The 16844-nt window shown below is 32.6% G+C and overlaps 3 protein-coding genes across 3 annotated transcripts; 1 reads left to right on the top strand and 2 right to left on the bottom strand.

The window, feature by feature from the left end:
• Window positions 1-865: 865 nt before the first annotated feature.
• Window positions 866-1797, bottom strand: LOC105960812 (LOB domain-containing protein 15). Its single transcript, XM_012985023.2, has one exon. It carries the CDS (start codon window positions 1754-1756, stop codon window positions 992-994), a length of 765 nt encoding a protein of 254 aa, XP_012840477.2. The 5' UTR covers window positions 1757-1797; the 3' UTR covers window positions 866-991.
• Window positions 1798-6527: 4730 nt separating this feature from the next.
• On the bottom strand, window positions 6528-7770 carry LOC105960810 (LOB domain-containing protein 31). Its single transcript, XM_012985021.2, has one exon. The coding sequence runs from the start codon at window positions 7517-7519 to the stop codon at window positions 6713-6715; it is 807 nt and encodes a 268-aa protein (XP_012840475.2). The 5' UTR covers window positions 7520-7770; the 3' UTR covers window positions 6528-6712.
• A 5552-nt stretch (window positions 7771-13322) lies between these two features.
• On the top strand, window positions 13323-16178 carry LOC105960970 (hypothetical protein). Its single transcript, XM_012985193.2, has 3 exons — window positions 13323-13799; window positions 13937-13979; window positions 15819-16178. The coding sequence occupies exons 1-3, from the start codon at window positions 13503-13505 to the stop codon at window positions 15938-15940; spliced, it is 462 nt and encodes a 153-aa protein (XP_012840647.2). The 5' UTR covers window positions 13323-13502; the 3' UTR covers window positions 15941-16178.
• The last annotated feature ends 666 nt before the right edge of the window (window positions 16179-16844 follow it).

Below are 16844 nucleotides of genomic sequence, written 5' to 3'. Positions count from 1 at the left end.
CAGATTAATTAGGGGCTAGTTTTTTGTTTTTTGTTTTTTTTTTCTTTTTTTTTTGTGTGTAATGGTGTATGTATATGGTTGTCCCCTTCCTATTTTTTTCTTACACAATTGGGAAATTATATTGGTTAAGGGTATAATAAATACGGGTTTTGGCGTGCTCGTGCAATTTTTTTTCAAACGGGCATAAGTAATAAAGTGCTATTTATCATCAATTTTATCAAGTTATATTTATACCCCAAATGTGTATACATTAATACATATTTTACATATATTCATAAGTATAAATCAGTTGTGCAAATGTACGACCTATTTCAATAGATGTAGCGTAAACAAGACTTTATATATAGATGTACTGAGTGAACATCTTATCGTGTATATAGGTGCATGAAGAAAATCTATATTCTCGCGTAATATATAGTTTATACAATAAATGTAAACCACACTGCACATGTATTAGCCTTGCGTGTGACAAAATTCGACATAGAAACAATTCAAACTCGAGTGATTTCATGCCACGGTATCGTGCTCGCTAATTAAATGATAAATGAATGGGGATTGATGTCAATTAGGTAAAATGTAGCTAAGAAAATAGATTAATTACTAATAATTAAAGTAAATTAACTACTATTCTAAATACCAATTTTATACATCGAAACAGCAACTTATATAAAGGGAATCAAATGCAAAATACTTATATAAATATACAAAGATTCTCAACATATACAAAAATGTTCGTTCCTAAATAGGTTGTATCATCTTGGCACGAGTTGTAATAATTCCATTAAATATGTTTTGAATTTAGGAAAATAAACACTAGACCATAAATTTAAATATTGATAAACCAAAATACCGTTGTTTACTGATTAATACTAAAATAGTGTTGTAGAATTAATAAAAATACAATAGAAAAAATATGCAAAGTAACGCAACATTGGAATTTTAAAGCTACGGAATAATATGGAACAGAGAGTCAAATTCTCTTTAGTATGATCTAGTATGTATGATCACGATCAATCTGCGATAGTTTCTCGTCCATCGACTTCATCACCAATTCGTCGGAATCTTCTAGACGCGGGAATTGTTGGATACCGAACGACTCCATTTGTTCTTGAATTTCTTTGATTCCCGACAAATCGCTATCGGAATAGAACCCACCGCTATTTTCATTCATCAAATAGTGGTAATTATTAGCCGGCATAGTCGGCGGCGGTGGGGGCGCATTGCTCGAGCTTGCCCCGGGATCAAATCGGGTGGACCCGGGAAGCCAAGAAGGGTGACTATCCGAGACACGAGGATCAACCGATCCGAATTCAAAATAGGTCGGCGGCCCCCCGGCCGGGACCCAAGTTGAAGAATAATCATCGGCGGCGGGGGCGGAAGGCTGCGCATTCATGAAGAGGTGGCGGTGGTTCCTAGACGCGGCGAGCTGCGCGTGCACGCGGTTGAGTTCTTGGAGGGCGTAGTGAATCTGGAGTCGGAGGTCTTGGATAACTCTGGTGCACCCTTCCACAGGGAATTGCTCCCTCATCTTGGACTCGAAGATGATGGATTTCATGGCGTCGTCTTTTTCGATATCGGTTTTTAGGCTTTGTAGGATTTTGGTCACGTTCGAAACGCCGAACAAACGGTGCACGCATTGGAATGTCTTTGGCTGGTTGGCCGGAAAATACGGAGCCAGCGGGCACTTAGGGCTGCATTTTCTTCTTTGGTATTTGCAAGCTGCGCAAGCTGGGGTTGTTGATCCTTTCACCATCATTTCATATACAGTTTTTTTTTTTTCTTTTTTTCTTTTTTTTTTTTGCACAAAAGTAATGAAAGAATCTCCAAATGGGGGTGGGGTATTTATAACATGTGTGTGAAGAAAGGGAGAGACGTAGAAATGTTGGTAATTAGTGTGTTTTGTGAAAACCGCACGTGCGGTTTGTTGTGATTAGTTTTTGAGGTTAGGGAGGATTCTTGATTTGATAGAGTTTGTAAAATGTAAAAAAAATATTTAGGATAAATTGCTGCCACACCCCTGAGGTAATGTCAAATTACGAAAAAATCTCTTATGTTTGGGTAATTATGAATCTTCTTACAAATTCATTATTAGGGTGTCTAATTCAGCAGAATCTTCTAGGTTCCGTGAAATGTTCTTTAGTTTGTACTCGTTTTATGAAAAAATACAGTTTCTTATACACAACAGTCTGATGTGTACAAGTCAAGAGACACATCTTATAATCATCTTGTTTCAAAATATCGAGCTCGAATGAGTGAAATGGGTACAAATTGGAGAATATTCCATATAATCTAGAAAATTCCACTAAATTTGACGCCGCAAGGATGGACGTATAAAAAAAATTCATAGTTGAGAGGTGGTTGTAATAACTCATACATGAGGGGTTTTTTCTTCATAATTTGACATTGCTTCAGGGGGTTGGCTGCAATTTACCATTTTTATTTATCAAAAAAGAGAGAAAAAAAAAAAAAAAAAAAAGGGTGACACACGTTGCATAGATAGGACTTGGTAAAAGAATTTAAAAAATGATACTCCTGTTAATGCGGATACATTGTTGAGAGGAGTCATAAATTAATTAGTCTTACCCCAAGACTTGGATTAGTCAGTCAAATTTAGTTTTAGGCTGTTAAGAAATAATATAATAATGTTTTTTAGTGTGTAGTAATGAATAATGTCTTCTATGTTAATGGTTCTATAATTCAGCAACTTCTTGAAAAATTGTACTTTTAGCTTTTAGCTTAGAATTTATTTATTCAAGAAAAGAAAAAACACAATTAATTAGAATATTATACTTTGTTGTCCAATTTTTATTATTATTATTAAATAAATTATTCATTGATAATAATTATTTGATGTTGAAACTTAAGGTTTTTTCTGATATATATTTAATATTAAATAATATATGTAAGTATTTTTTATATAATATTTAATCTTTAAATAAAATAAAATAAACGATGCGGCAACCCTAATAGTATCGTTGTAATATATATTTTTTCTCTTGTTTTATCTACTAAATTTTTAATTATAAAAAATTACGAAATGCGAACGAAATCGTATAGAATCCTTTCAAGATTAATCTCATATTTTTCAATCGTACATCTCTAATTAAATTTACACACTTTTTTTTTTCGTTACAAAGATTATACAACTATATTTTATTATCGTATATCAAGATAATTATTCTTTTAACTTTTGAAATGTTATCCCGTGTATCGCGGAAGATATAATGGTTGAAAAGAAAATGTATAAAAAAGAAAACGAGGTTCACTTGTGTAAGAGTCTAAATTGGAACCAAATATTTAAATTCCGTCCATTTAATTAAAAAGAAGTTCTCGGCCTAAAACTAAAATGTAACTAGAGCTGAGATTTGATTGGGTCGATCAATTACCAATATAACTACCGACTCATCCAACAAACCTTCGTGGGTCGATTGATGGTTGGCAACTGAATATTTTGTTACGAAATGGGTCGATTGATGGGTTATACCGCAACCTAATTCACTTAAAAGAAAATCAAATTTTGAAGTAAATAGCATTATACCACTGCACGATCATTATTTATCAGTTAAAAAGATTAACAATTTGATAAAAAAAATATAATTAAGAAATTCACAGTAATTAAGAAAACACACCCTTTATTTTATAATAAAAAAATATAATTAAGAAATTCATAGTAATTAAGAAAACACACCCTTTATTTTATAATTGTTAATAAAATTTTAATAATATAGTTGGTTGACCGATAACCGATAATTATTGGTCAACCAACTTTTGATAATATTAGAAACCAGCAACTGACTAATTATAGATGAGTCGGTTGAAATTTTCGATCCAATCTAATGGGTCGGTTAAAAAAAAATATTATCCGCTTAAAAATATAGTCAGTAATGAATTGGTCGATAACCAACCTAGTCCCAACCATAATTGTAACTTTAATTTTATTATGTTTATATTAAAGGTGATTTATAAATAAAATTAAATTCGGCCTATTCAAATTCGTATATTCCAATTAATCGAACATTTTTTTTTCGTATTTCCGAAATTTCTGAGTTTTTTTCTTGCCGAAAATCACTCTTATAATATCATTATTATTATACATTTTATATTTGAAGTGCCAAAAAAATTAAAATTTTCCGGTTCATATTTATTCATATGTTTGAACTTATTCCTTGCTTATTTCGATCCGATCCATCAGACTTCCACTCTTCTTTTGAACTTACTTCCATCGCTCTTTTATATTGATTTCATCAAATTTATATAGTACTATAGATATATTCTATTTATGAATATTAAAAATAAAAATTATATATTGAAGTGTTTCTAAATATTATTTTTATTCAATAAGAAGCATCGCATGTATTGATACTTATAGTTGTATGAGAATCCGTAATTTATAAAGTATGGTTATTTGACTTTTGAATATATTGGTTCTTGGATACCGAAACCTCGATTTCTTTTGAAAGAAATAAAAATGATTTGACAATTTACATCTTTATAAAAGTGCAACTAAAAATATGAAATTCATCGCATTAATTAATTTAAAATTAATTTGTAGTGGCATTGTTAATGACTTATTGTGTTTCAATAGTGCAAAGTGCTATTAATCCTTTTCAAGGGTGTAAGGTGTCAAATAGTACATTTAATGAGTGGAAAGGGGAATTAATCCCTAGGAATATATAATTATTGCGATATTTAAATGGAATCATTCTAATTTTATATAATTATTGTTTAAATATATAAACAATTTATAACATACTACATCATTATTGTTACTATTACCATTACCATTATTAATACTAATACTAATACTTTTACTATTACTATAACTATTAAATTATTATTACTATTACTATTACTATTACTATTACTATTACTATTACTATTACTTTTACTATTACTATTACTATTACTATTACTATTACTATTACTATTACTATTGGTATTTGTATTAACACATTAATATTAGTATTAATATTAGTATTAGTATTAGTATTAGTATTAGTATTAATATATGCATTAATATTAGTATTAGTATTACTATTAGTACTCTTAGTATTAATATTAGTATTAGTATTAGTGTTAGTATTAGTATTAGTATTAGTATATGCATTAATATTAGTATTAGTATTAGTATTAGTATTAGTATTAGTATTAGTATTAGTATTAGTATTAGTATTAGTATTAGTATTAGTATTAGTATTAGTATTAGTATGAGTATTAATATTAGTATTAGTATTGGTGTTATTATTAGTGTTAGTATTAGTATTAGTATTAGTATTAGCATTAGTATCAGTGTTACTATTAGTATTAGTGTTAGCATATGCATTAACATATTAATATTAGTCTTACTATTAGTCTTAGGGTATGATTAAAATTAGTATTAGGATTACGATTAATATTAAGATTTAGATGTAGATTAGAATTATGATTATGATTAGTATTAGTATGATCATGATTAGTATTAATGTTAGTATTATTGGTACGATTAGAATTAATATTAGTATTAGAATTAGGAGTATGATTAAAATTAGGATTATGATTAAGACTATAATTAGTATTAATATTAGTAATAGTATTTATATTAGTATTAATATCAGTATTAGAATAAAGATTAGTACTTCAGTAATGTGTATCACTGATTGCATTTGAACAATGAAAAATGTGCATGATACTCGCAAAGTATTAGATGAGTTATAGACAATGTCAATGCATGTGCTGTAAAACACTACTTTGATAATTAAGTTTCCTGTTAAGGATCTGAGTGTATTGAACGAGATAGTTGTACCATTTGGTGCTCATAATGTATCTTATCTTTTATATCACACTTTTCGTATTTAATATTTTCTTTTATTATTTATTTTGTTTATCTCGGTACTTTAATCAAATTAATTGATATTGTTTTTAATTTTTTTTTCTATTATACCGTATTATACATCAACTATTAAAAGTTTTCGTTCGATTATTTTATCTAAAATATATTTTTCTTTTTATATTACACTCATGCATCGTATTAGCATCCCCTTTTCATTCATAAAGGTGTATCGACGTGTTTTAGTCATTAACAAAATTGAACTTAGATTTGATTCCCGTGCATCGCACGGGTGAATTACTAGTTGAAATAAATAAATAAATAAAATTGGGCGTAAAGAAAGGCGAATTGTTGAAAATTATCGCGTCAAATCAGTTATTTATATGCAATATTTGATCCATTTTTCATTACAAACGAATTTAAAAGCTAGGTTTTATTGTATATTGATTTTTTTTTTTTTTTTTGCATTATGAACATTAGAAAAAACAATATTTTTATTGGCACCACTAACCATTTAGGGTTGCATGGTAATAATTATAACATTGAGTTTTTTGGTAATTCAATATCCACCAGAATACAAATGTAAATAAACTCATAATTATATTTAAATATAATTTAAACACTCTCTTTGCGTTCTTAAATAGGTGGTGTGTTTCACATTGGCACCACAAATTTAAAAAATCCGGTTAAATATGTCTTGTTTTTAGGAAAATAAATACGATAGACCAAAATACCGTTGTTTACTAACTAATAATGAAATAGTGTTCGACAGTCAATAAATGTATAATTGAAAAATATGTAAGTAAGAATGCAACATTGAAATTGTAAAGCTACGGATAATATGGAACAAAAATTTACGGAACATAGGGGTATATTTCGTAATTAATGAAAGTCAAACGTCGACTATCAATCTGCGACAGTTTCTTGTTCGTCGGCTTCATCACCGGTTTCGTCGGAATCTTGATCGTGACGCGGGAATTGTTGGATACCGAACGACGACGATGCCTCTTCGATACGATCACAACCAATCTGCAGCGATAGTGTCTCGTCCAACGTCGACTTCATAACCGATTCTTGGAAATCTTGATCTCGACGACGCGGGATACCGAACGACGACCCCATTTGTTGTTGAATTGCCGAATTCGAATAATTAGCCTGCGGCGGCGGCGGCGGGGGCGGGGGCGGCATACTGCTAGAGCCCGAGCCCGACCCGGGTTCAAAATGGGTCGACCCGGGAAGCCAATTAGTAGAAGGTGGATGCTCCGAGGAGAGATATTGAGGGTCAACCCTGGATTCAAAATAGGTGGGCCCCACGTCGGCGGCGGCGGCGGAAGGCGGCTGCGCATTATTATTCATGAAGAGGTGGCCACGGTAGTTCCTACACGCGGCGAGCTGCGCGTGCACGCGGTTGAGTTCTTGGAGGGCGTAGTGAAGCTGGAGTTGGAGGTCTCGGATAACTCTGGTGCACCCTTCCACAGGGAATTGCTCCCTCATCTTGGACTCGAAGATGATGGACTGCATGGCGTCGTCTCTCTCGACTTCGGTTTGTAGGCTTTGTAGGATTTCGGTGATTTTCGCAACGGTGTACAAACGGTGCACGCATTGGAATATGTTGGGGGGCTGGTTGGCCGGAAAATAGCGCCGGAGTGCGCAGTCGGGGGTGCACTTTCTTCTTTGGTGCTTGCATGCACCGCAAGCTCCGTCTTCTTTCATCGTCACTGCTAATTAGTCCTTCTTTTCTTTTTTTCTAAATAAAAAATAAAAATAAAAATAAAAATAAAAGAATCACCAAATGGGGAGGGGGGGGTGTATTTATAATTAATAATATATGTGTGTGCAGAAAGGGAGAGACGTAGAAATGTTGGTTATTAGTTTGTTTTCTGAAAACCGCACGTGCGGTTTTTTTGTTGTGATTCTTGATTTCATTAGTTGTGAAACAAGATTGATTGTAACTTAACTATTTGACACCGGCCGTAAGAGTGGACGTGTAACTTAAGTATTTGACGCTGAAGGTTACACCGGGTGAAATCAACAGTAAAAAATCATCCGGTGTAACTTCAGCGGATGTAGGATAGATAAAACCGTAATTATCCACACATGAAGGGGCCTTTTGTAATTTAATTTTACCTCATGGGATGACCGTAATTTACCCATTAATAATTCGCGAAGTATATAAGATAATGCATATTTGAATATTCTAATAGGGCACATCTAATATGTAAACTGATAATGCATGTAAATTACTCTTCAAAATTTCAAATAATACATAGTATACTAGTCTTTACAATAAATATCTAAAAGACAATAAAATATGTTTTAATTTTCTTTTCTTTCGTGTTGAAGTTGACATGACTTCAATCCTATGTAGTACGGACACGGCGAAATAGGAAAACAAAAAATATTAAATTATTTTCATGCATATTTTTGTAATTTGTAAAATTTAAATATTGAAATTGCTATTGTTACACAAGGGGAATCAATCAATCAAATTAAAACGCACCTCGATTCAATTGACTCATCTCTCCTCGGTTAATTTCGTCACCGATTCTTCGAAATCTTGATTACGGTGAGGGAATTGTTGGATACGAAATGTCTCCATTTGTTCTTCATGAATTGCCGTCAAATTGCTATCCAAACCAAAATTATATTAATATCACTACAAAAAAATGATTATTATTAGCTAACATAGGCACGTCGTCACTGCTCGAGCTCGATCCATATTCTAACTGGGCCGGCCCACCAGAAATCAAAGAAGAGTCATCAATTTGGTTCTGGTGGGCCGAACCAGGCCCAAATTCTAAATGGGTCGGCCCAAAAAGGCTCAAGTGGGCCCTACACTGATCGAGCTTCCTGTTCGGGTGTCGCAGCTCTTCTAATGCGTATTCGAGTTCAAGGCAGTATAGCTTCTCTACATAGTGGCATCCGAGCACGGGGAACATCGCCCTTGTATTAGCCTCGTATATGATCGATGTCATGGCACGATCTCTTTCGAAATCGCACACGTGTGATTTGTTGGGATTTTTTTTAATCTTTATTTATTTATTTATTATTAATGTTTTTTTATACAATAGTAATTTGTGTTTGTTGGGATGGTTAGATGACTTGGTAAAAGAATTTGAAAAATGATAGCCGTTAATGATGCAGATGTCATCATGGTATAGAGTACTAGGTTGATTAGTACTCTATTATGACTTGGTTTGATTTATTCAGTCAAAGGCAGTTTAAGCAGATTAATTAGGGGCTAGTTTTTTATTTAGTTTTTTTTTTGTGTGTGTGTAACGGTGTATGTATATGGTTGTCCCCTTCCTATTTTTTGGTTACACAATTGGGAAATTCTATTGGTTAAGGGCATAATAAATACGGGTTTTAGCGTGCTCGTGCAATTTTTTTCTAAGGTGGTTGAGGGGAAAACGGGCATAAGTAATAAAGTGCTATTTATAATCAATTTTATCGAGTTATATTTATACCGCAAATGTGTATACATTAATACATATTTTACATATATTCATAAGTATAAATCATATTTTACATATATTCATAAGTATAAATCAGTTGTGCAAATTTACGACCTATTTCAATAGATGTAGCGTAAACAAGACTCTATATATAGATGTACTGAGTGAATATCCTATCGTGTATATAGGTGCATAAAGAAAATCTATATTCTCGCGTAATACATAGCTTATACAATAAATGTAAACCACACTGCACATTAGCCTTGTGTGACAAAATTCGACATAGAAACAATTCAAACTCGAGCGATTTCATGGCACGGTATCGTGCTCGCTAATTAAATGATAAATGAAGGAGGATTGATGTCAATTAGGTAAAATGTAGCTAAGAAAATAGATTAATTACTAATGATTAAATTAAATTAACTACTATTCTATATACCAATTTTATACATCGAAACAGCAACTTATATAAAGGGAAATCAAATGCAAAATACTTATATAAATATACAAAGATTCTCAACATATACAAAAATGTTCGTTCCTAAATAGGTTGTATCATCTTGGCACGAGTTGTAATAATTCCATTAAATATGTTTTGAATTTAGGAAAATAAACACTAGACCATAAATTCAAATATTGATAAACCAAAATACCTTTGTTTACTGATTAATACTAAAATAGTGTTGTAGAATTAATAAAAATACAATAGAAAAAATATGCAAGTAATGCAACATTGGAATTGTAAAGCTACGGAATAATATGGAACAGAGAGTCAAATTCTCTTTAGTATGATCTAGTATGTATGATCACGATCAATCTGCGATAGTTTCTCCTCCATCGACTTCATCACCAATTCGTCGGAATCTTGATCTAGACGCGGGAATTGTTGGATACCGAACGACTCCATTTGTTCTTGAATTTCTTTGATTCCCGACAAATCGCTATCGGAATAGAACCCACCGCTATTTTCATTCATCAAATAGTGGTAATTATTAGCCGGCATAGTCGTCGTCGGTGGGGGCGCATTGCTCGAGCTTGCCCCGGGATCAAATCGGGTCGACCCGGGAAGCCAAGTAGGGTGACTATCCGAGACACGAGGATCAACCCATCCGGATTCAAAATAGGTCGGCGGCCCCCCGGCCGGGACCCAAGTTGAAGAATAATCATACTCGGCGGCGGCGGAAGGCTGCGCATTCATCCAGAGGTGGTGGTTCCTACACGCGGCGAGCTGCTCGTGCACGCGGTTGAGTTCTTGGAGGGCGTAGTGAATCTGGAGTCGGAGGTCTTGGATAACTCTGGTGCACCCTTCCACAGGGAATTGCTGCCTCATCTTGGACTCGAAGATGATGGATTTCATGGCGTCGTCTTTTTCGATATCGGTTGTTAGGCTTTCTAGGATTTTGGTCACGTTCGAAACCCCGAACAAACGGTGCACGTATTGGAATGTCTTCGGCTGGTTGGCCGGAAAATACGGAGCCAGCGGGCAGTTAGGGCTGCATTTTCTTCTTTGGTATTTGCATGCTGCGCAAGCTGGGGTTGTTGATCCTTTCACCATCATTTCATATACTGTTTTTTGTTTTTTTCTTTTTTTTTTTTTTTTTTTTTTTTTTTTTTTTTTTTTGCACAAAAGTAATGAAAGAATCTCCAAATGGGGGTGGGGTATTTATAACATGTGTGTGAAGAAAGGGCGAGACGTAGAAATGTTGGTAATTAGTGTGTTTTGTGAAAACCGCACGTGCGGTTTGTTGTGATTAGTTTTTGAGATTAGGGAGGATTCTTGATTTGATAGGGTTTGTAAAATGTAAAATTTTTATTTAGGATAAATTACTGCCACACCCTGAGGTAATGTCAAATTACGAAAAAATCTCTTATGTTTGGGTAATTACAACTACCCCTCTGGATTGTGAATCTTCTTACAAATCCATCCTTATGGTGTCAAATTCAGCAGAATCCTCTAGGTTCCGTGAAATTTTCTCTAGTTTGTACTCGTTTTATGAAAAAATACAGTTTCTTATACACAACAGTCTGATGTGTACAAGTCAAGAGATACATCTTATAATCATCTTGTTTCAAAATGTCGAGCTCGAATGCGTGAAATGGGTACAAACTGGAAAATATTCCACATAATCTAGAAAATTCCACTAAATTTGACGACACAATGGTAGACGTATAAGAAAATTCATAGTTGAGAGATGGGTATAATTACCCATACATGAGGGATTTTTTCTTCGTAATTTGACATTACTTCAGGGGGCTGGTTGCAATTTACCATTTTTATTTATCAAAAAGAGGGAAAAAGAAAAAGAAAAAAAAAAGAAAAAAAGGGTGACACACGTGTGATTCCATAGATAGGACTTGGTAAAAGAATTTAAAAAATGGTACTCCTGTTAATGCGGATATATTGTTGAGAGGAGTCATAGATTAATTAGTCTTACCCTAAGACTTGGATTAGTTAGTCAAATTTAGTTTTAGGCTTTTAAGAAATAATATAATAATGGTTTTAGTGTGTAGTAATGAATATTGACGTTGGTGCCCGTTTCCTATGTTGGTTCTATAATTCAGAACTTCTTGAAAAATTGTACTTTTAGGCTTTTATCTTAGAATTTATTTATTCAAGAAAAGAAAAAACACAATTAATTAGAATATTATACTTTGTTGTCCAATTTTTATTATTATTATTATTAAATAAATTATTCATTGATAATAATTATTTGACGTTGAAACTTAAGGTTTTTTCTGATATATATTTAATATTAAATAATATATGTAAGTATTTTTATATAATATTTAATCTTTAAATAAAATAAAATAAACGATGTGGCAACCCTAATAGTATCTTTGTAATTATATATTTTTTCTCTTTTTCTATCTACTAGGTTTTAATAATAAGAAGTACGAAATTCAAACGAAATCGTGTAGAATCCTTTCAAGATTAATCTCATATTTTTCAATCGTACATCTCTAATTAAATTTACACGTTTTTTTTTTCGTTACAAAGATTATACAACTATATTTTATTATTGTATATCAAGATAAATATTTTTTTAACTTTTTGAAATGCTATCACGTGTATCGCGGAAGATATATTGGTTGAATTAATTAGACAAATAAATAAATTCGTAGAGTTGGGTTTACTTGAAATAATTTTATATAGAGTAAATGGGTTGAGTTTAGAATGTTGGACCAACAATAAAGTCATTCCAATTCTTTTGGGCCTTGATAGAAAAATAATGGTTGAAAAGAAAATGTATAAAAAAGAAAACGAGGCTCACTTGTGTAAGAGTCTAAATTGGAACCAAATATTTAAATTTCGTAGATTTAATTAAAAAGAAGTTCTTAGCCTAAAATGTAACTAGGGCTGAAATTTGGTTGGGTCGATCAATTACCAGCCTAAAAACTGACTCATCTGACAAATTAATTTTGGTGAAATTTGAGAATTGTTGCCGGCCCAACCTTCATGGGTCGATTGATGGTTGGCAACCGAATATTTTATTCCGAAATGAGTCGGTTGATGGGTTATACCGCAACCTAATTCACCTATAAAAAAAATCAAAATTTAGAGTAAATATGTATATTATGCCACTGCATGATCATCATTTATCAGTTAAAGAAAATAACAATTTGATAAAAAAAAATATAATTAAGAAATTCACAGTAATTAAGAAAATACACCATTTATTTTATAATTGTTAATAAAATATTAATAATATAGTTGGAATTATCGGTCAATCAACTTTTGATAATCATAGAAACCACCAACCGACCCATTATAGATGATGGGTTGGTTGAAATTTTCGAATCTAATGGATTGGTTAAAAAATTATTATCCGTCTAAAAATGTGGTCAGTAATAAATTGGTGGATAACCAACGTAGTCCCAACCCTAATTTTAACATTAATTTTATCATGTCTATATATTAAAGGTGATTTATAAATAAAATTAAGTTCGGCCTATACAAATTCGTAAATTCCAATTAATCGAACAGTTTTCTTTTCGTGTTTCCGAAATTGCATTTTTTTTTTTTGTTTCCAATTTATTGGAATATAATTGAAATTACCTTTACACTTTGGAAAAATATAAATATTTTTTTAAAATGCTAATTACGATTTGAAGAGAGAGAAAATATACGATTTGAAGAGAGAGAAAGTAAATGAAGAACAACACATAGGGTTAGCAGAGAGCAATAAACCCCTGTAAACAGGCGCCGATCAAGCACCGCCGATACACACTAATCTGGAAAAATGGCGACTGGTCTCTTAGCGAGAAGAGCACAATCCACGATCGGAGAAACTTCCACCCTATTTAGAAGCTCATTCAGCAGCTTCCTACGCAATCTCAGCACCGCCGCACCAATCAACAATTCCGCCGCCGATAGCGCCGCCGCGGACGGCGGCGAAGTTCAGAAGCCGAAGCGGAAGAAGAAGAAGAACCTGTTCGAGGTGGCTCAATTTTTGCCCAACTGGGGGATTGGATATCACATGGCGAAAACTCACTGGACCGGTGTCTCTTATGAGATAACTAAGATCAATCTCTACAAAGTAATTGCTTCTGTATTTTAAACCTGCACATTTTGCATCTTAGGGTTTGAAAATTAGGGTTTTATTTTATAATTTGGAATTGTAATTGTTGATTTGTAATTTGGCTTTAATTTTTTTGTTTAATGCGGTTTTTGCAGGATGGGAGGCATGGGAAGGCTTGGGGCCTTGTTCATAAAGATGGTAATCCTTTTCCCTGTGTGTGTGTGTGTGTGTGTGTGTGTGTGTGTGTGTGTGTGTGTGTGTGTGTGTGTGTGTGTGAATTGGATTTTATTGTCATCACTGTGGTAGTAAATGAAACTTGAAATTAATCGCTGGTTCGTTTGACACTGAAAGATGAAATGGGGGTGTCGAAATTGAAGTTTCGATTCGGCGTATTTTTGTTTGTTTATTCACTTTGAGAAGAGTATACGGTAAGAGTATAGACATGATAAAATTAATGTTAAAATTAATGGATTGGTTAAAAAATTATATTCCAACTTATATTTGTTGGAGTTTATTAAGTTGGAATTAATAGGTCTCGTAGAAGAATGATCGATAGAGTTTCGAAGAGGATAGTAAAACAGGGGACGAACAGTGTGTGACTAATGGATTTCCTCTCTATCAAAACACAAGTTAATATTTATTTTATCGTATTTTGATTCATTTATAAGGGGCGAAAATTCATAACATTGTGATAGTTATTACTTACGGTTAAACCTCTATAAATTAATACGTCGGGACTAGCAAAATTGTGTTAATTTAGTGAAATATTAAATTATCGAACTAATAATTTAGTAGATTTTTACCGAGTCGGGACTGGAATAAATTATTATTTAAGCGAGGTTATTAATTTATCGAGGTTCTACTGTATAACTGTATACCGTTCGGTGTGTGTTTCCCTCAAGATACAAACGAAAAGGTTATTCTTATTTTTTCTTAATTCGTTTCAGTAACATTGTAAGTACTGATCCAACCTGAGTTTATGTACTGTAGTTATCTTTGTTTTACTTAGTTTAGTGTTAGCCATATAAGTATACATTCTTTTCAAGATGTTAGTGACGAGATCGAAGAACCTGTGTGTGACAGCTTGTGCTGTGAAAAGTAATTAACATGTGATATTTATTGGACGAGTGTTGCTTAGGAATTTGCTTCCGTTGATCTTCTTTTTCACTTAAAAATGCCAATTTACAGTAGAGTTTGTGTTTATGTTTTTTAGACTAGTCGACGCCCTTAAGTTTGTGCTACAAATATATTTTTTGGCCGTGGGGTAATATTTTCTGTATAATGGAATCGAGTAAATGCATTAGTAATCTACAATGATTAGTACAGATTTCCTTCGAGAACTAACTGTGTTGAGCCATTATATTTCATAATTTCGACATTTGAGGTGAAGTTGTGAGGAATAATTTTAATAAAGTGAAAAATAGATTGTATCGTTGAAGAACTAAAACGGAGTCGATAAACTGGCTAGAGAAACCCTCTAAACTAGTGAAATGATATTTATATCCTTTGAAGCACTAAAATAAAGTCGATAACTCTTGAAAATCATATTATGCTTGATGTTCATGGTTATGGATGCTCCCATTTTCCTTTAGTAAGATCAGGGGATATAGGTAGTAGCTTAATTTGATTGCTTTATTGAACAATGTGAAAAATCTTCGAATTTTTTTAGCTGTATTTCTATGTCACGTAACCCGCTAGTTCGTAGTAATTTGAGAGTCGGATAATATTTTCATTGACGAGTTATTTGTTTTCTAGTGAGTATGCGTAGCATGAAACATTTAGAAGAGACCTTGTCTTCGATTATTGCTAATTGTTCTCTTATTTTCAATTGATTAATAATTGACCGGTGACCACACATGACAGCTAGAATAAATAGAGTAAGAAACAGCTGGAATGAAGAGATATCTAATCCGTATAAACATTCTCAAAACTAATAAAATTTTCTTGTACTTAGGTGGATAATCTTAATTAAACGTAAAAAAAAATTATTTTATATTTTATATAGAATAATCGCTGATGTAATCGAGCTATTTTCAGGTGCTGTAGCTGCAGATGCACCGAAGAAAATAAGCGGGGTCCACAAGCGTTGCTGGAAATACATTCCCAACACGAAAAAAACAGAAGCAAATGCATCTAAGCAAGAATTGCAAACTGCGTGAGCCTTTTTTTACTTAATTTATTCGGGAGGGACGAGTAAAATTGCAAATATTTTATGGGATATATTATTGAGATGCAATATTAGTGTGTTGTAAGAGAATAGATTGTTTTTTTTTTTACCATGCAAAAATTTTCAGATCCCAATTCTGAATCTGGTCCACTGGGTTTTTGATGGTTTAATCCTTAATAATAAGACATCAATATTTTGTTTTTTTACGCCGTTGTATGTCGGCACATAAATCTTTTTCTTTTAAGGTCAAATTTTTATTGTATTTCGTTTAGTGTAGAAATGCCAAAAGACTTCATTTTTGTTATTAGTAGTTGACTTCAATAATGTAGGTCTTTCTAGGAATAAGGAAATATCTCTCCGTACGTTGTGTTTTGCAGACGCTACGCCCCGTTAAATATACACCAGGTGATTCTGCACCGTTGATCTACACATAATATCACACACATGTGTATGCGTGTTTAATGGGGTATGTTGTACGGTTTCTTGTTTGAAATACCTACGTTGATTAGGTCTCCCTTACATCAATCGATTTTTTCGCAATTACATCGCTTGTTCTATGATATTTGAAAGAGAAGCGTTGATTTAGCAATCGCGCCGTGTTACAAGAACATTCAAACTACTACTACCTGTAATTTGAAAATCCCTCCACATAAATTTCTTTGAAAATTCTAAAACCACTTCAAGTTTTTCTATTTAATTATTAAATGCCCCTTTATTATGGTTTACTTTTTTATTTAAAATTTTAATTTATGATACAAATGTCGAAAAAATGTTTGTAATTTACAATGGATTTGTGCTTCACAAGCAATTTTAAACAAGATTTATACTAAGTGATGTCATGACTTTTGGCTTGTTTGATGTAACATCTTCTCTCTATATAAGAAGATTCTGGAAAT

The sequence above is a fragment of the Erythranthe guttata genome, chromosome 11 (assembly GCF_056151865.1).
Source record: "Erythranthe guttata isolate IM_541 chromosome 11, IM_541, whole genome shotgun sequence".
NCBI lineage: Eukaryota > Viridiplantae > Streptophyta > Magnoliopsida > Lamiales > Phrymaceae > Erythranthe > Erythranthe guttata.
Note: the sequence above shows the minus strand (reverse complement) of the source record. Positions and strands in the feature narration are given on the sequence as shown.